Source organism: Engraulis encrasicolus, chromosome 14, assembly GCF_034702125.1.
Source record: "Engraulis encrasicolus isolate BLACKSEA-1 chromosome 14, IST_EnEncr_1.0, whole genome shotgun sequence".
Classification (NCBI taxonomy): domain Eukaryota; kingdom Metazoa; phylum Chordata; class Actinopteri; order Clupeiformes; family Engraulidae; genus Engraulis; species Engraulis encrasicolus.
The window spans coordinates 11,108,700-11,128,699 of NC_085870.1; the positions used below are offsets into that span (position 1 = coordinate 11,108,700).

The 20,000-nt window shown below is 47.1% G+C and overlaps 1 protein-coding gene across 1 annotated transcript in view; it reads left to right on the forward strand.

Moving 5' to 3' along the window:
• Nucleotides 1-20,000, forward strand: part of ptprga (protein tyrosine phosphatase receptor type Ga) — a 407,084-nt gene that overhangs the window by 296,814 nt on the left and 90,270 nt on the right. The window contains exons 7-8 of the mRNA XM_063214914.1: nucleotides 1,350-1,507; nucleotides 14,716-14,908. Of these exons, the coding sequence (XP_063070984.1) occupies nucleotides 1,350-1,507; nucleotides 14,716-14,908 (351 nt within the window). The remainder of the gene's footprint in view (nucleotides 1-1,349; nucleotides 1,508-14,715; nucleotides 14,909-20,000) is intronic.

Consider the following 20,000-nt stretch of genomic DNA (forward strand, 5'->3'; position numbering starts at 1 on the left):
GCACTACACAAGATCATAGCATGACTTGTTATTTAGCGAATGACTGTGTCCGCGGCTACTTACAGTACAATGCATTATGTACATGGACAAGTCTCCCTGGTACACAGAGCAATTGCAGGGCTATCATGCCTTGCTCAAGGGCACATCAGCCGTGTTTCATCATGGGTGGCTGCTCGGTCATTTCCCTCGCCACCCTCATTATTCCTACTGGGACAACAACAATGTAATCTGAAAAAAAAGCATCCAGATCCACCACCCCTTCCTGCGATTTTGAAAGCAAATCTCTACTAGTTGCATCATCATCTTCACCAGTGTTGCTGCGCTGAGAAGTTAGGAACATCACGCATACAAGTGAAGTGAAAATGAAGTGAAAGCCCAACTGGGAAACTCCAACTCGCATTGTCATTGTCATACAGCACTCAGAACACAAGTGCACGATGCACACTGCACACAACGAAATTACATTCATGCCTCACCCGTGCAAGGGGGAAGCTTCCAATGGCGCCCTAAAGGGAACAGTGAGGCGGGATGGTATCATGCTCAGGGTACTTCAGTTATTGAGGAGGATGGGGTAGCGGTAAACGGTAGAACACGAATCCAGCGTAGACACTGATCATAACATTACAGACTGTAATGGCTAATAATCTTGCATTGCATTAACACATTTAACATCTGGCATATGTTCCTGAGTGTTTTAATACCTGCTACAACCTCACTTCCCCTTTGGGGTAAAAGTAAAACTTGAACTTGAACTTGAATTTGAGAAAATATGTTCCGTGACATATGTTCCTGAGTGTTTTTAATACCTGCTACAACCTAATTCCACCTTTGGGGACAAATTGAACTTGAACTTGAAAACTATGTTCGGTGACTTATCCCGCAGTATAAATTCCATTATGACACAGTATCACCCGAATCCAACACTGAGGCGGTGTTCATACATACCCAGGTATTTTGATATACGCAGACCTTCCCCTTCGGTTGTGCCTTTCGTTTATAAGCAAACGGAGGTTTCCCTCTCTAAACGAAGTTTCAAAAAAACTCTGGTAAAAGTGGAGATTTTTTTAAAACTCTGGTTAGCGTTTGTAGATAAACAGTGATAAACGGAGACTTGAATGGCACTCTCCTTACCGTGCACAGGCTTAACGTATTGATGACAGCTCTCAACAGAATATTTATGCGTATTTGCCTTTGATGTGAACGAAAATATTTTGCTAAGCGTAGAGAAGAAAAATGTTTGTTTATCAGAATACCCATGTATGTATAAACAGCACCTCAGACACTGACCTTGACATTACACATACATTGTGGGCTAACGGTGACGTTTTATTTGGGTCTTGGTCCAACAGAGAAAGAGACGTTCCTGGAGCCCTTCATCCTGAGGGACCTGCTGCCGTCTTCGCTGGGCAGTTACTACCGCTACATCGGCTCCCTGACCACACCACCCTGCAGCAAGGTGGTGGAGTGGATCATCTTCAGCCGCCCGGTCTACGTCTCTTACAAGCAGGTGAGTGAGCAGTCGTCAAGTCAAGTCAAGTCAAGTCAGCTTTTATTGTCAGTTTCTTCATATGCACAGGTCATACAAGGAAATTTAGGCCCGTAGCCAGCCTTGTGGTAGGGGGGGGATCTTTTTCCCCCGAAGGTGGACTTCATTTGGCTCCCTATTCCAATGTCCCCAAATACACTAACACACTTCAAATATTTTAATTTAGACATATTTTATTCATTATGAGTTTTCTGTGAGTCTGTTGCTGTCCTTAATTGTTTGTCTGTTGCTCCCCATTCTTAGCATAAATGGACATGAATTGCTTCAAATTACTGCTATCTGACAGTTATTTTCATTGTTGGCCTAGTGTTGAGGGGTACGAGTGGGGGTGGGGGACGGGAGGGGGGGTTCGAACGAACCCCTCGAGCCCCCCCTGGCTACGGGCCTGAAATTGAAATTACGTTTCTCTCTCTCTATACCATGATGGTGGCCATTCATTCATTAGTTAACATCCGGAGCCACATTTTTATTATTACTGGTGATCATGGACTTGAACCCCCAGGTTAGCCACCTCCACCGAATTGGACAAGCTCTCGGATTCACACACCGACAGTGTTCTGGAGATGTTCCTGCACGCATGCATGCACGCTATTGCAATAGGCTGCACAATCTCTCTCACACACGCACGTACGCATGCACACATGCACGCTCGCACACGCGCACGCACACACACACACACACACACACACACACACACACACACACACACACACACACACACACACACGCATACACACACACACACACACACACGCATACACACACACACACACACACGCACACACGCCTGCACAAGCACGTAAACAAACACAGAAAAACACTCTGACTCACTCGTGCACACATACACACACCACTTTATTTACTCCTCTGAGTAAACATAATCTTATATATCGCCCTCAAAAAGGAAATGCGTGGGAGATTGGTTGTGCAACGTATTTGTTGCCTAATCAAAACGAACAGTGCAGGGAAGCCAAGAAGCTGAACATTAAGTAGTGGAGCGGGCGATATGGGGGCAACATTTGGCTGACTTAAACCCTAATGAGTCCAAATGAGTTTGCTCAGGAGGATGAAGGGGAGGAGGATGAGGACGGAATTGGAAGAGGAGGAGGAGGAGGATGAAGGGGAGGAGGATGAAGAGGAGGAGGAGGAGGAGGAGGATGAAGAGGACGAGGGGGAAGGAGGGGGAGGAGGATGAGGGCGGAATAGAAGAGGAGGAGAAGGAGGATGAAGAGGAGGAGGGGGAAGGAGGAGGAGGAGGATGAGGACGGAATTGGAAGAGGAGGAGGGGGAAGGAGGAGGAGGAGGACGAAGAGGAGGAGGGGGAAGGAGGAGGGTGAAGAGGAGAAGGAGGAGTAGGAGGATGAAGAGGAGGAGGGGGAGGAGGATGAGGGCGGAATGGAAGAGGAGGAGGAGGAGGAGGATGATGACGAGGAGGAGGAGGATGAAGAGGAGGAGGGAGAAGGAGGAGGAGGAGGATGAGGGTGGAAAGGAAGAGGAGAAGGGGGAGGATGAAGAGGAGGAGTGAGGAGGATGAAGGGGAGGAGGAGGAGGAGGAGGGGGGATGGAAGAGGAGGAGTAGGAGGAAGATGAAAAAGGGATATGAGGATAGTGAGGAAGAGAAGGACGGTGAGAAAGAGGGTAAGGAGAATGAGGAGGGGATTGAAGAGGAGGAGGAGGAGAAGGAGGAGGAGGGGATTGAAGAGGAGGAAGAGGAGGGGGATTGAAGAGGAGGAGAAGGAGGAGGAGGAAGAGGTGGAGGGGATGGAAGAGGAGGAGGAGGAAGAGGAGGGGATTGAAGAGGAGGAGAAGGAGGTGGAGGAGATGGAAGAGGAGGAGGAGGAGGAGGATGAAAGAGGAGGAGGAGGAGGAGGAGGAGGAGGATAAGGAGGTGGAGGGGATGGAGGAGGAGAAGGAGGAGTAGGAGGAGGGGGAGGGGAGAGTGCACTTGGCGAGGCCTGAGCATGAGAAGTAATGGTGGGCTCTCTCTCTCTTGCTGTGCTAAAAGTGAGAGTGTTTAGTCGGTGGCACTACTTTCGAGGGGCTTCAGTGCCTCAGGCTCATAGCCACTCATACTGCAACTGAGACTCTCTCTCTCTCTCTCTCTCTCTCTCTCTCTCTCTCTCTCTCTCTCTCTCTCTCTCTCTCTCTCTCTCTCTCTTCTCTCTCTCTCTCTCTCTCGCTCTCTCTCTCTCTCTCTCTCTCTCTCTCTCTCTCTCTCTCTCTCTCTCCACTATTTCTCTGCCATTTGCTCGCTCTTTCTCTCCACTCCATCCATAGCTGGAGCCTGGAGAAGGATGGAGTTGGAATGGATGCTGGCAGGCTACTTCCAAGCACACAGGGTGTCATTTTTTTCTTCTCAGCCCTCGCCAGCAAGATACTCATTTCCCTTTCATAAGGCCAACCATAAGAGTTCCAAATCCCTGCAGTCCTCTCTCTCACTCTCTCTCTCTCTCTCTCTCTCTCTCTCTCTCTCTCTCTCTCTCTCTCTCTCTCCCTCTCCCTCTCCCTCTCCCTCCCCTCCCTCTTCCTCCTCACCCAGTAATCACCAATGGACGCCAATCAAATGGGGGAAAAATGGCATTATGTCTGAGAGCAGTCTTTTTAAATGTCATCTCCAAACTGCTTCACAATGGTGATTTCTTTTTTTCTCTCTCTCTCCCTCTCGGTCTTTTAACCAAGCCTCTCTCGCCTCTCCCCCGACCTCCCTCCCTCTCTCTTCCCCTCCTCTCCTCGTAAACGCTGCATTAATTGAATTCTCTGTTGACCTTGGTTGATTTTTTCTGACGGAACGTGGCTTTACTATTGTGGGCCATTCAAAGGAATCTCTGCGTCACTCTTTCGGCTCTTTTCTTTTGCGCATGCAGCAGCTCTCTTGTGGGTCGATGGATCAATGGGGCAGACGTGTCATGACAGCCTCTGGAAAGGGAGGAACTGTCGTGCAGGAGAACTCAGTGTGCAGATATACCCTGCACTACACACACACACACACACACAAACACACACACACACACACACACACACACACACACACACACACACACACACACATGTGCGTGTGCACACATTCAGGCGCACATACATACATACACACACACACACACACACACACACACACACACACACAGAAACATACAGACATGCACACACACACACATCACATGCATACAAGCGCACACATGTCGCCCACTGTTGGATTATAGCCATTTTGTTCCAAACGTTGTAAACCCATTTCAAAATCATTTTCCAAACTTACTATGTGTTGGCTAGAATCCAGCGTGTTCTTTTTAAAGAGTCAGAGAGCATGGTGTCCAATTCTTGATTTTAGCGGGTTTATTTATCCAAAGCATCTGGCATGAAGTTACAAATAATTAAAGCATTTTTGCATTCTGTTCTCCTGTGACCTCTTCCTAACAGCAACAATCAAGATCCTTCCCTCTTTCCCTAGTGTATCTGTCTTTTTTGTAGTAGCGAGTAACCATCCCCCGTCTGTCTCCAAGCTGTGGGGGCTTCCATTGTCTCCAGGTAGATCTAGCCCCTTTTGCCAGACCTCCTGAGGTGTTTCTTGATCACACAGAGAAAATGGGTTGGGTGTGGCAAGTTAAAACCTTTCGCAAAATATACAGCATATGATCATGACCCTTATTAAACATTCTCAATGTCAATTTACAAAAATGTATGCCAATATATTTTCAACACACACACACACACACACACACACACACACACACACACACACACACACACACACACACACACACACACACACACACACACACACACACACACACACACACACACACACACACACACACAATCCATTAATTGAGAGCCGTCAAATGCCAAAACAGCATTTTTTTTTCTCCTTTTCTCCCCCATCACCGCTCGGCCCCGTCTCGTCTGTCTGTCTGTCTGTCTGTCTGTCCTTCGTCCATTAGGCTGTCGCTTCCACGTATTAGGCGCTCTTTCAGCCCTATTGTTGCCTTTTCTTCTCCATGGGTGTCTCCGATGAAAAGAAAACATCACGGAGAGATAATGAAGTGTATGGGGGCGGACAGCCTCTTTCCCCTCCTATACCTCTTGCCAATCTTCTGCTCTTCCCTCTGCTCTCTCTCTTTCTCTCTCCGTCTATCTGTTCCATCCATCAATCTTCTTTCTTTTATCTATTGCTCTGTCTATCTCTTCCTCACTTTCTCCTCCTCTCCGATTCTGTCTACTTCTGTTCTTCTCCCACACCCTGCTCTCTACGGTATATGCGTGTATATATACTGTATGTCTTGACCTTCTGGCCCTCTTCACATGTTTTCCTCCTCTCTTTCTTTCTCTCTCTCTTTTCGCTCTCGCTCGCTCTCTCTCTCTCTCTCTCTCTCTCTCTCTCTCTCTCTCTCTCTCTCTCTCTCAATCTCTCTCTCTCTCCCCATCAATAGCACACCATGTCCACTCGTCTTTCTCACCTTCCCTGTCACTTATTCTGCCCTTCCCTCTCTCTTTTCGCTCTCGCTCGCTCTCTCTCTCTCTCTCTCTCTCTCTCTCTCTCTCTCTCTCTCTCTCTCTCTCTCTCTCTCTCTCCTTCCCTTTGGCCTTGATCAGTGGTTCAGAAGTAGGTCAGTGTTCGTGACAGTAGCTGAGGGGTGAGTGGCTTTTAGAGTGAGATCGATGGATGCTCCTCTCTCCTCTCCTCTCTCCTCTCCTCCACTCCGCTGTTCTCCTCTGTGCCGACAGCTCCGCACTAAAATAGTTCCGTTTGGTGAGATCTGGATGGAGGGATGGGTGGGGGGCGACTCTGCTTCCTGACACCTCGCGCCCTACGGAGGGACCCCGACTGTCCGCGTGTTACAGTGGTTGCCAACCAGTGGATTAGTTGAAAACACACATTCTACGCATGCATGTGCGCGCAGTCACACACACATACTGTACACACCAATCACCGCATATACACATGCACAACCATCCCTCCATCCAAAACACACGTACTGTACACACACACACACACACACACACATACACACACACACACACACACACACACACACACACACACACACACACACACACATACACACACACCAAACACCACACATACATCACATAATATTATTAATACATTGCACTTAGCTTGTGGGTGCCTTGCTGAAGGGCACTTCATAGAGGTGCAGGGAGAGGTAAGGGTGGGATTCAAACTGGCACCCCTCTGATTTTAAGTCCACCTCCCTAACCATTAGGCCACAACTGCCCCCATGCACAACCATCCCTTCCCTCCAGAACTCACATACTATACACATGCACACACACACATGCACATGCGTACACACAGAGCTAGCTCTGTACTCTCTACACTCTACACTTACACACTTGCACACTTAAGCTTAGTTCATTGTAGCACCTCAGCTGCATTTTTAGATAGCCAGCTAGCTAGCTTCGTGATTCCTACAAGGGATTAAACCGAAATGAAGGAGTTTGTTCCCTGTTGTCCCGGAGATGAATTGACGTCCTCAACGTTCTTGAATTCTCGGCGGGGAAAAAACGTCACGCCCTTTGTCCAGCATTCGCTGGGCTGGCCACTTAAAACTATGAGGGACTACCCCCCGCTGACAGTGCGTCGTCTACTGTTTACCTCAAAGTTAGTTCAGTATGCCTATGTATTATCCTTTAGACACACATCAACACGCCCAGCAACCCCCTGCCAAAGGCCCCCTGGGATGCTCGTCTTTTTCACCAGGCAAACAGGAGTCACAGGAGGCCCCGGCTTGAGAGAAGAGCTGTGTCACTCACGAAGGATTACGCTCCAATCTTTGTGCGATTTGGGCGCATGGAAAAAAAAGAGAGGCGGATATAGGGTGGAGGGAGGGCAAAATCCCTGTTGAGGACAGGGCACGGTATCAATCCTCAATATAATCTGTTGTTGAAGTGGGATGCGTTAGGATAAGCGTGTGTGTGTGTGTGTGTGTGTGTGTGTGTGGGGGGGGGGTGCGTGTGTGTGTCTGTGTGTCTGTGTCTGTGTCTGTGTGTATGTACAGTATTTTGGGTATTTGTGTGGTTTGTGTTTTCCATCGTGTGTGTGTGTGTGTGTGTGTGCGTGCGTGCGTGCGTGCGTGCGTGCGTGCGTGCGTGCGTGCGTGCGTGCGTGCGTGCGTGCGTGCGTGCGTGCGTGCGTGCGTGCGTGCGTGTGCACTTTTTGCATTCTCTGTGGGGCTTAGGCGCAGTGTTCTGTGTGGCATGTCAGTGTCTGTCGGGGGCCGGGGGGAAGGTACACTAAAGGCACATTGCCATATTGAGGATTTAAAGATTTGGCTCTTATTAAGACGGGATTTTATCATTTTTTTCTAGCCGTCCATATTGATTCAACACACCAGGAGCACATTACTGTATGTGGGCCAACACTGTAGGGCAGTGGTGGAACAGTGGCGTAAGCAGAGCCATACAGAAGGAGAGTCGGGCAATCTCCACTTTGTCCTAGGGCCCACTTCCGCATTAGCAGAATTAGCTGTTTAGCGTCACAGAACTGCTTAGCGTTGCGAATGTTAGTGCCTAGAAGTAGGCATAGCACACAGCAAATGCAATGCGATGCAATGCAGGGAATATGACAAGACTTGCTGTTCATAGTAATAACTTTTACCACAGATGGTAAAACTGTTGTGATTATCATTACCGAGACAGTTGATAGTTTACATATTTTTGGTGATTACCCCGCAGTATAGTTTGTTAGTCCTTATTTGTGGCTTTTTATGTGGTGGTTCTATGTTGAGTCTATGGAAAGACAGCCGCTTTAGGCACGACCTCGATCTCGTTGAAAGGCGGGGCTGCAATATAATTCCTGGTCCTCCATTTGCGCAACTCTCCTCCTGTATGGCTCTGGGCGTAAGCAGGTGGTATCAGGCAGCTGAGGCTGATGTTGGGCTCCGATAACACCTTCTCCTCCCTGGGCTTGTAGCCACAAGGGCACTGGGGGGTGGGGTGGGGTGGGATGGGAGGGATGGTAGTTGTTAGGTTAGAACGTGGAAGAATGACAGACATGTTTTTTTGTGTTTTCTATTTTTGTATTGTCCATATTGATGAAGCTCACCAGGTTGCCCTCGTTAGGGCCAAAAAAAACAACAGCGGAGGCCTGGCATAGCAGGTGGTGGTAGGCAGCTGAGGCTGATGTTGTGCTCCGATAAGGGCATCTCCTCCATGGGCTTGCAGCCACCAGACCATGGGGGGTGGGATAGGATAAGAGAGGGAGGGAGGGGTTGCTTTTTGGATAGAACATGGCAGGTTTACAGAAATGTGTTTTGTTGTGTTGTTTTTTTTGTTGAAATCTGTATTGATGAAACACACCAGGTAGGTACACACATGAGGGCCAAGTCCAACACTGGAGGCCGGCGGGGGAACAGTGGCATAGCAGGCGGTAGCAGGCAGCTGAAGCTGATGTTAGGCTCTGATAATGAAGGTGGACTTCTATCATTTATTTCAGGCTCTGATAACGACCTGTCCTCCCTGGGCTTGCACAGGCTACCCTGCAGCACTAGGGTGTAATGGGCATAGCAGGGGTTGTTTGAATAAATGTGGAAGAATGACAGGCATGGATTTTGCTGATTTTTGTAGGAGTCCAAATTGACTAAACACACCAGGTATGCACGTGTGAGCCAAGTCCAACACAGGGGGTGGGATGGGATGTGATGGGATGCTAGGGGGTGTTTGATTAGAATGTGTAAGATTGACAGGCATGGGTTTTGTTGGGGTTTTTTTTTGGAGATGTTGTTTTGTTGAATTCATGAAACGCAGCAGGTTCACACATGGACCAAGTCCAACTTTGGAGGCCAGTGGTGGAACCAGGTGTTAGCAGGGAGCTGAGGCTGATGTTGCTGGGCTCCGATAAGGGCATCTCCTCCCTGGGCTTGCAGACAGGCACTGTTGGTGGGATGGGATGAGGTATTGTTTCATTAGAACAGCGATTCTCAAAGTGTGGTCCGTGACAGAGCTCAGGTGGTCCGTGAGGGGATTTCTAGCAGTAGGAAATATTTGTAACTTTATTACAAGGCTTAACATAGCTGAAGTCTTATTTTCACCACAATAACACAGGCTTGTAATATGAATAAAAAAGCAAGTGATCTGCATTGTAATTAGCACCTGTAAATTGTCAATTCAGTTGACAGGTGGCTCCTGAACATTTTTGGGGGGACAAAGTGGTCCTCGGTCTGAAAATGTTTGAGAAACGCTGCATTAGAACATGGAAGAATGACAGACATGGGTTTTAGTGGGGGTTTGTTTTGTTTTTGTAGAAGTCCATATTGATGAAACACACCAGGTACAGTACACACATGAGGACCAAGTTCAACACTGGAGGCAGGCTGGTGGAACAGTGGCACAGTAGGTGGTAGCAGGCAGCTGAGACTGATGTTGGGCTCCGATAAGGTCACCTCCTCCGTGGGCTTTGCAGCCACTAGGCCATGGGTTGTGGGATTTAGAACATGGAAGAATGACAGGCATGATGTTTTTTGTTGTTGTTGTTGTTGTTGTTGTTGTTGTTGTTGTTGTTTTTTGTAGAAGTCTGCATTGATCAAACGCACCAGGTACACACATGTGGGTCAAGTCCAACACTGGGTGGCAGGGAAGCATACAGTATAGGGTGGCCATCGGTCAGTTTTTACGACCTGTTTACGACGTTCGTGTGTCCCTCTCTTTGTCTTTCCTCTCCTCCTCGCCTTGTGCTTATGGCCTCGATATGAGAGGCAACGTCATTGACACAAACTAGATTGACAGTCGGTCGTGTTTCCGATATCTGCGGCCGCCATGTTACTCCAGATTTCACTCCAGACTTCGCACAGCAAATTAACTGTATTGCTGTACTGGCAACGCATAGTGCAAGCATGTTTGTCCGCTAAATGCATTTACAACGAGGGCTCTCACAACTTTGCAACCAGTGAAAAGAAAGCGTCTTTCTGCACGGGCGCTCTCTGTCTGTATTTTGAGCTTGTGCTGTTGCTATGGTTATCCAAGCGTCTGCATTGGAAAAAATGCTGACAGAAGCGGCCGCCTCTCATTTGAAAACACAGCTGATAAACACACTCCTGACCTTAACTTTGAGCGAAGTACATAAAATAAATTGTAGGCTACATGCATGCTTGACTTCCCAATACGTGTAAAAAAACAATGAAATAAATACAGACTACAATGGAAGGAATGTCTATCGTAGCCTAGCCTACTCTACCGTCTCTGATACAACATTAAATTAGAGGTACCGATGACTCCTTTATCGTAGTGAGGAGGTAGGTGTAATGAAATGCGAAAATCCTTCCCAAAACATCTTGCTTTACAACTAAAACTGTTTTTGGCAGCTGAGTTAGTCGAGGTAAGATGGCAGCGCAGCTTCCGGATTTCAGCCTGCTGTTTAGAATGACACGACTTCGGGGAGTGACACGAAGGCGGGGAGTCAGCCAGTTGAAGCCACGGGTACTGCGCGAGGACGCTAGGTTAGAAAGTTAAGGGGCGGGGTTGTCCGGACAGATGGTCACCCTAATACAGTAGCAGGTGCCTACCTTGCATAACGACTAGGGGTGGAACAGTTCACAAAATTCACGGTTCGGTTCATATCACCAGAGGTGGAACGTAACTAAGTATTTTTACTTCGTTACTGTACTTAAGTAGTTTTTTCTGGAATTTGTACTTACTTGAGTAAAAATAAAAATGCAGACTTTTACTTTTACTCAATTACATTTTTTGACAATTACTTGTACTTTCTACTCCTTACATTTCTAGGAGAAGACTTTGTTACTAGTTACATTTATCCTAGGTTTTCCTGTTGTGTTTCGTGGATATTTCAGTAGGCTCAGCTGCGGGCAGGGAGGCGGGACCAAGCCCCTCTTCCAAATTGACACCCAGACAGAAAATATACTTTTAAAAACATTAACAGGACTCCATTATCATGTTCAAATAGAACCGAAAACCGTTGCAGACACTTTTTCCTATTGGATCAAGTAGGTAGACATGGAGAAAGACAGCCATTGCGTGAGTAGGCCTACTTGTACTTTTGTACTGAAAAGTACATTTAAAAGTTAGTACTTAGGACTTTTACTTAAGTACGTTTTTGGGAAACAACTTTTACTTTCACTTGAGTAATTTTTTCGCAGGGTACTTCTACTTTTACTTAAGTACACAACTTCAGTACTTCTTCCACCTCTGCATATCACGGGGTCATTGTCACGGTTTTCGGTTCTATACGGTTCTTTTTTTAGTTCATGATAAATGGTGCACTGGGAGTATTAAACCATATTTATATAACTGCAATTATAAAGTGATGATGCGCAAGTTGAATCAGCTGTCGTCAGCGGATGTGGGATGTGCGCTGTTCCAAATGCCCTCTTTCAAGTGGCTAATAGAATCAGACTTATCACTAAATATCCTACATATGGTTTGTATAGGCTTATAATATGAAAATGGTGTGATTTTAATTGTGTCATCCTCTGATTGGTCTTATATGATAATGTGTTAATCAGAGAGACTGGATAAGATACTCCTAGAATCTCTGTTTTACATATTTTTCTGGGCAGTACATGAATTGCGGTTTGCCACGGACTGCATTTCACGGTTCGGTATGGTGTGTGAATTGTACGGTTTCGGTTTTCGGTGATGTTTGTACCATCCCTAATAACGACCTCTGGGCTTGCTGACACCAGACACTGGGGGTGAGATGAGTTGAGATGAGATGAGATGAGATGAGGTGGGAGGGGAAGGGGGTGTTGTTTGAATACAACATGGAGGAATGACAGGCTTGGGTTTTGTTGTTGTTTTTTTCTGCATACAATTCCTCCATCACCCTCCCCCCTTCTGTGGCCCAGGGGGTCTGGATTGAAAAATAGAGCGCGCATGCACGCACGCACGCACGTACGCACACGCACACGCACACACACACTGTTCTGGTCTGCACGGGTTCTCCAAGCATGTCTATTGTTGTCACATACATGGCTGCTGCCGAGCTATAAAAGAGACAAGGGGTGAACGTTTGCACCTAGCCTCCTCCATGTCACCACACCAACCACCTCTTCATCCCACAGACCCTGACAGAACCAAATCACACACTGGAAACGAGAACTCTCCTTTCCACCCTTCTGCTGCTCTCAAAATGCCCATTCCTTTTTATTCTCAGAAATGCCTCATATACTCTGTTTGCCTTTCCCTTTCTTTCTTTCTTTCTTTCTTTCTTTCTTTCTTTCTTTCTTTCTTTCTTTCTTTCTTTCTTTCTTTCTTTTTTTCTTTCTTCTTTTTTTGTTTCTTTTTGTTGGATCTCTCTCTCTCTCTCTCTCTCTCTCTCTCTCTCTCTCTCTCTCTCTCTCTCTCTCTCTCTCTATCTCTCTCTCTCTCTGCTCTCTGCTCTCTCCATTTCTCTGGCATGTCGTAGTCATTTCTGGCCGGCTCCCTGGTTGAACATTCAGCCCGGTGCAGTCCAGCATACTAATTGTAATATTCATGAATGTTTGTTAGTTTGTTTATCCATTCGTTTCACTTCGCGGGTGGCCAGATGACTCCCCAAGGTGCAGCCAGCGGTCAAAAGCAGCGCTGTGCCATGCTGAGCTGTGTTCTGTGTTCTGTGTTCTGTGTTCTGTGTGTGTGTGTGTGTGTGTGTGTGTGTGTGTGTGTGTGTGTGTGTGTGTGTGTGTGTGTGTGTGTGTGTGTGTGTGTGTGTGTGTGTGTGTGTGTGTGTGTGTGTGTGTGTGCGCGCGCGTGCGCGTCTGTGTGTACACATGTGTGTGCATACGTGTGTGCATGTGGGTGTGTGTACATGTGTGTGCGTGTGCATGTGTGCATGCGTGTGAGTGCGTGCGCTCGTGACTGTGTGTGCGTGCATGTGTGCTTGTGTATGTGAATATTTGTGTGTGTGTGCACTCTGCTTCATATGTTTGGGAATATGGGAGATGGTACAGCTGGCCATACTGTTTTCATTTTTTTTTTCGTTGTGTGTTGTTGCCTCGCCCACTATTCCCTCCTGATTCCAGACGGCTGTTCAGCTACCAGACTCTGCGTCCACCTCGGGGCCAAAAACACACTTGTGAATTACTGGAGGAAAATAAACACCATCATGGGAGATGACTCATCAGAAAAAAAAATAGAGCGATCCAAAAAGAGAGAAAGAGAGAGAGAGAGAGAAAGAAAAAGAAAAAAAGGAAGAAAAAAATGACATGAGCAAAATTATTCCCCGAAATGCTCCTCGGCCGCTTATTTCCAGCAAACCATCACCCATCCGAACGATAAGATCTCTCCAGTCGGAGCCAAGCAATTTAATGGGGTGTGTGTGGTGTGCTGTGGTGTGGTGTGATGTGTTTGTGTTCAAGTAGGATGGTTGTTCATGTCTGGCTGAATGACTGACTTACGCTGTCTGCTTTCTGTCACCCCCCCACCCCTCTCTCTCTCCCCCTCTTCCCATCATCCACTCCCCTCACATCCTCTCAACTTCTTCTCTTCTCCACTTCTCCTCTCCTCTGCCCCCTGTCGTTGTCTCTTCTCGTCATCCTCTCCTCCTCATCTCTTCCCATCATCTCCTCCCATCCTCCTCTCTTCACTTCTCCTCCCTCTTCCTCTCTCTCTCCCCCCTGTCATCGTCCCCTCTCCCCTCCTCCTCTCCCTCTCTCCCCCTCTCCCTTTCTCCTCCTCAAATATTTCTCCCCTCTCTTCCCATCTTCCCTTTTTCCCCTCCCTTCATCTTCTCTTCTCTTCTCCACTTTTCCTCATCTCCACCTCTGCTCTTCTCCTCCTCTCCTCCTCTCTTCTCTCCCTCTGTCGTCATCTCTTCTCCCTCTCCTCCTCTCTCCCACCTCTCCTCCTCTTCTCCTCCCCTCCTCTCTTCCCCTGCCATCGTCACTTCTCCCTCTCCTCCTCTCACATCCCCCTCCCCCTCTTCCTCCTCTCCTCCACTCCTCTTCTCCTCCCCTCCTCCTCTCTTCTCACACTGTCGTCGTCTCTTCTCCTCTCCTCCTCTCTCCCACCTTCTCCTCCTCTTCTCCTCCCCTCCTCTCTTCTCCCACTGTCGTCGTCTCTTCCTCCTCTCCTCCTCTCCTCTCCCTCTTCCTCCTCCTCTTTTCCTCCTCTCCTCTCTTCCCCTGCCATCGTCTCTTCTCCCTCTTCCTCCTCTCATCTCCCCCTCTCCCTCTTCCTCCTCTTCCTCCTCTCCTCCTCACCTCCTCCATCCATCCTTGTAGCTGGAGGCCTTCTACTCCATCTTCACCACTGAGCAGCAGGACCATGTGAAGTCGGTGGAGTACCTGAGGAACAACTTCCGGCCCATCCAGAGCCTGGACGGCCGCGAGATCTACAAGTCGGCCATCAAGGACGCCTGGCTGCCTGACCTGACCGGCGACTATGGCAGTCCCTTCGAGTCAGAATCCTCTAAAGGTAGGGACCTATTTTTTGAGAAATGTTTGGGTTTCTGAATTTCTGGATTTTTTTTTAACCACAATGCTCTTTTCGGTCTGAGGAAGGGGTGTGGTGGTGGCCGGTAGTGTCACACTGCAATAAAAGGGATTAAAAAAAGGGAGTTCATCGTTCATTTACTTGGACTATTCATATACTTGACCCTGCACCCATTTTCAACTTGGATGTGGGTGATGTATGGCTGTGCTTCGCAACATGCTCTGCCCTTTAAAGCCAAAAGGTAAAGGTAAAGCTAAACATTCCCATTTTGTCACACTGAGTGCAGATTTGAAAATTAATTTTATAATACCGCTGAGGTAACTTCACAAACAAAGGCTGCATCTGTCCAAACTTTGGATTCAATTTTATAAAACCATAAACGCCGGTCCAGCTGTGCAGGTTGAGAATAGTGCCAGGTCTTAGCAAAGCAAGCCAGAAAGCTAACATCCCGACACAAAACCGCTCTCACAAGCGGTGCTGCCAGGGCTGTCAGGGCTAGCGCCCAAAGCTAATGTTCGCACACTCACCTCCAGGCCGCGGGCACAACACATGAGGGGCAAAGGCACTCAGGACAGCATGCTATTGGACTGTGGTGTGTGGGCTGCCTACAAAACACATTACTGGCTAACAACAGTTAGTCTCTTTGTCTCTCTGGCTTTATGGCTCTATGTCTCTCTGTCTCTCTGTCTCTCTGTCTGTTTTTCTGTCCATCAGTCTCTCTCTCTCTCTCTCTCTCTCTCTCTCTCTCTCTCTCTCTCTCTCTCTCTCTCTCTCTCTCTCTCTCTCTCTCTCTCTCTCTCGTCTCTCTCTCTCTCGTCTCTCTCTAGTACTCTGGCCTACCTAGTGGTTTTCTCCTGCTGTATCTGTTTCTGTTTGCATAAATAAATGCAAACAGCTCAGACCACTCTATGCCATTGTGCTTTGTTTGTATGGAAATGCCAACATGACAAAGACTTGCTAAATGAAAATGCATAGTGGTGAGGGAAAAATACAGCCTTGTGGCCCTGACATAAAAACAGGTAGTGTGTCTGTGCGTGTGCGTGTGCGTGTGCGTGTGCGTGTGCGTGTGCGTGTGCGTGTGTGTGTGTGAGAGCGAGAGAGAGAGCGAGAGAGAGAGCGAGAGAGAGAGTGAGAGAGAGTGCGAATGGGAGGGAGGGAGGGAGGGAGAGTGATTGAAGAGGGGGGATGTATTGTTCTGGAGTTTGAGAGAGCATATGCGATATGCCCTTGAAAGCTGCACTTTTGCGGAATACGGCGCGGCGTGGCGCAGCGCGTGGTGGCAGGCGCGCTGGAGAAATGAGCGGGAAAATGGGCGGCGTAATGACGGGCCTTGAGAGAGACGCACCATATGCCACCCACTCACACACACACACGCTCACACACTCACACACTTTTCCCCTCGCACACATAGCCTGTCATCAGAGCTGCACCATTCCCCCTCACACACACACACACACACACACACACACACACACACACACACACACACACACACACACACACACACACACACACACACACACACACACACACACACACATACAAGAACACACACACAAATACAAATACAAGAACACACACACACACACACATACAAGAACACACACACACACACACACACACACACACACACACACACACACACACACACACACACACACACACACACACACACACACACACACACACACACACACACACACACACACACACACACACACACACACACACAGATACAAAGGTGCAGAAAAGTCAGGGGAGACACACACACCTACATTTTTATAACTGGCAGTACAATTTTGTTCCCGGGTTCATGCAGGCTGCTATTTTCTGGATTTGCTTGTAGCCTGCAGTGTAGTCATACTGAAGAACAAAAACGTGCCATTAAGATTTTTTGGGCAAAAACACACTATTAATACATAATATATTGCAAGAATAAATCTTGTCCTAATTTGATTTGTACAACACTTATTTTGGATAATCACTGAACAGCTTACAAATCTTCAATTTGTTTTTGGGCCCACACAAAGGCAAGAAAACAAACAGTCTTTACTAGATTGTATGAAAATGAGGAAATCAGGAAAATAGATAAAACGTTTATTTTTTGCAGATTAAAGCTACATTCACTCACGTCGCTGCTAGTTACTAGCTCCTCGCTCACTCGCCCAGTGGTGTAGTCTACGTAGAACGCGGGTATATGGAGTATACTCACTTCTAAATTTCAGGGATTTCAGTATACCCACTTAAAATTGATTGATCCATTGTTTTGAATAGCACAAATATATACAGTATACCCACTTCAAAAAATGCTAAAATATACAGTATACCCACCATAAAAAAGTAGACTACACCACTGCACTCGCCTACTCGCCACTTGCTCATGGAACGTTCGCTAACATTCCTGCGGTTTTAACTGCCAATGCACAGGCGAGAAGTAGCGAACGCTGCATTCCAATTTGTTACTATGGTGTTGACTCAAAATCACTGTTTTTTTGGTCTTTTGCCTTATAGTGCTATAGAGCAGTGGTTTTCAAAGTGGGGGCCGAGGACCCCTGGGGGGCCGCGAAGGGATGCCAGGGGGGCCACGGCAGGTTGGCAGGAAAAATATAATAGGAGACACTGACGAAGGCAACAGCCGAAACGTTTGTCTACACTTCTGCTGCTATGTAAATAAAAAAAAAAAAAGAAGAAAAGAAGAACCCGAGTGCGATCCACTTTTTCACCTTCAAAGGAAAAATATAATGAAATAAAATTTATAATTTAATACATTGAATAACTGAAGTAGCAAAAATAAACTAAAAATAAGCTTAACAATCCCTGTGGAATAATTTTGTTCTTTACAATGCTTATGTATTATGCTTTCTATAGTATTTGAATGGGTTTAGAAATGCACCAACTTCATGGAGTTGTAATAGCCTCGCGCACCATCCTACGTACTTCCGCCAAGACACTTGGCTCCGCACTACGTCTGGTACCTCTCCTCTGAGGAGCGATGTTGACCGGTAGGATTTTCGCCGGTGTTCTGACAAACGGTCCTACATTGTAATTTTATCCTACGGTAGGATGTTCTGTCAGACATGTCTGTTAAACGGTCCTACATCGCCATAGATAGACGTCAGACATGTTTGTTGAACAACTTATAAGTTCAATCCTGATTTTTCCGAAAATGCCCTTCCTGCTTCCTGCAATCGCGTCAGATCAAACAGTCCAGACCATGAATATGAAATGGAAATGGTAGTATTATGGGATGGTCAGGACCAGGCTAGAGTTGTGACACCGGGTGCACAGGAAAAAAAAATGTGGCATTGCTTGTGTCAGGGGGGCCTTAGTTGGAATGTATTGGTATATGGGGGGCCTTGTCATCATGGGTGCCGCGAGGGGGGGAAGCTGTTACAGATTCTAAGGGCCCGACAGCACTGACAGGGCCCCTGAAAGGATGCTGATCACATAATTTGACATTTTGGGGGCCCAAAATTTGAATCTTTCATGGGGCCCAACAATTTTAGCAGCACCCCTGCTTGTCATGGTAAAGTTTGGGAACCCCTGCTATAGAGTTCACCACCCGCTGAGTCTGTTGTTCATTTCTCTTAGCTGCCGGTGGATGCTAACTATGTGGATGCTGGCCTGGCACGGTTTCAACACAGACTGGTATATAGTACATGGTGTTGACCATGCAATATTTTTTCCTGAGGATGTTTTGGTCCTATCAGCAGAACTATTCTGTAACCCTTTTGCTGTAAAAAAAAAAGTCTCAGTGCTGTGTGTGGGCACAGCAAATACACTTATTACTTTTCCTATTTTACTGTAGCATTGATTTGTATGTTTGCCCAAGTCATAGCCTGCTGTTAGTATGCCCATACTTTTATGCCTGCTTGAGGGGCACTCCTATTCGCTACTAAATTCCACAAAATTCCTCTGAACCCTCACCACTAACCCTGACCTGCTACAGCAGGGGTGCTCAGACTTTTTCAACATGTGAGCTACTTATTGAGATGGGTGTGTGGAAGTGATCTACTGGGGGTTCGGGGGAGAACATTTGAAAATACAGCTGTTAGAAATGCAATTTTAGCACAATATGAAAATGTATTTGTAGGCCTATATAGGCCTACACATCAATAATAATGAAAGGTGAATCAGCGGTGAATAACAACCTCATACAGACCTTATTTAGGCCTACTGTAAATTTCGCCTGTTTTTGATCACAAAGGGAGACCATAGTAGGCTATCAAGTTTATGATAAATGTAATTTTCATAAATGAACATAATATGAATGAAGTTATTGATGTGCCCTCTTGGTTTTTGGACAGATTTTATGTAATACCCTTTTCACTTTAATATGAGTGCAGAGCTATTTTCTCCCTCCCTGAAGTGTTATTTCATGTGTGCATGCTTGCTGTCACCTATTTGAAGGGTTGTTGGTTTGGGATTTCGTGGAGGACTTTTTTAATGCCGCTGTGAGAAGTAGACAGAACAGCGGTTTGCGGGCGTTTGGCGTTTTCACGTGGATGATATTGTCTTCGTGGACGTTACAGACATCCCTAGTTCCAAAAAATAAACAAGGAGACATCTACTGAATGGACCGAAGAGCGCGGTCAGCTGTCTAGCGGCGTCTGAACAGACCATTTGAAAAGACGCGCCTGCACTCAGGTTAAACAGGCACACATCATTCACTCTCCCCTCGCACGCGTGCCTATGAAATCTAATCGAAGTAGCCAACTCCACGCTCAATGCGGGAGTTGCATCTTGCCTGCACTTCTCAGAGCATTGTTTAAAAGGGGGGGAAATCAGGGGATTGCCGGTGTTCGGGCGGTTGTTTTCTTCTCTGGCTGTTTCTTTTGAGCGGTGACGCTGCCTGTAGGCTACTAACTGAACATATAGCGCACGGTATCGGCAAACGTCTCGTGCCGTCCTATTTTTTTGTGCTCCAATGTTATGACTTATGAAGAGTGTTTAGGAGTGTGTGGCGCTTCTTGACAGTTTTTATCCTCCTTATCTGAAGACGTCGTTGTGTCGCCCCCACCCCTGTTGGTATGGTAGGCTATATCATACAGTGTAGGGCAGTGTAGACGCCTGG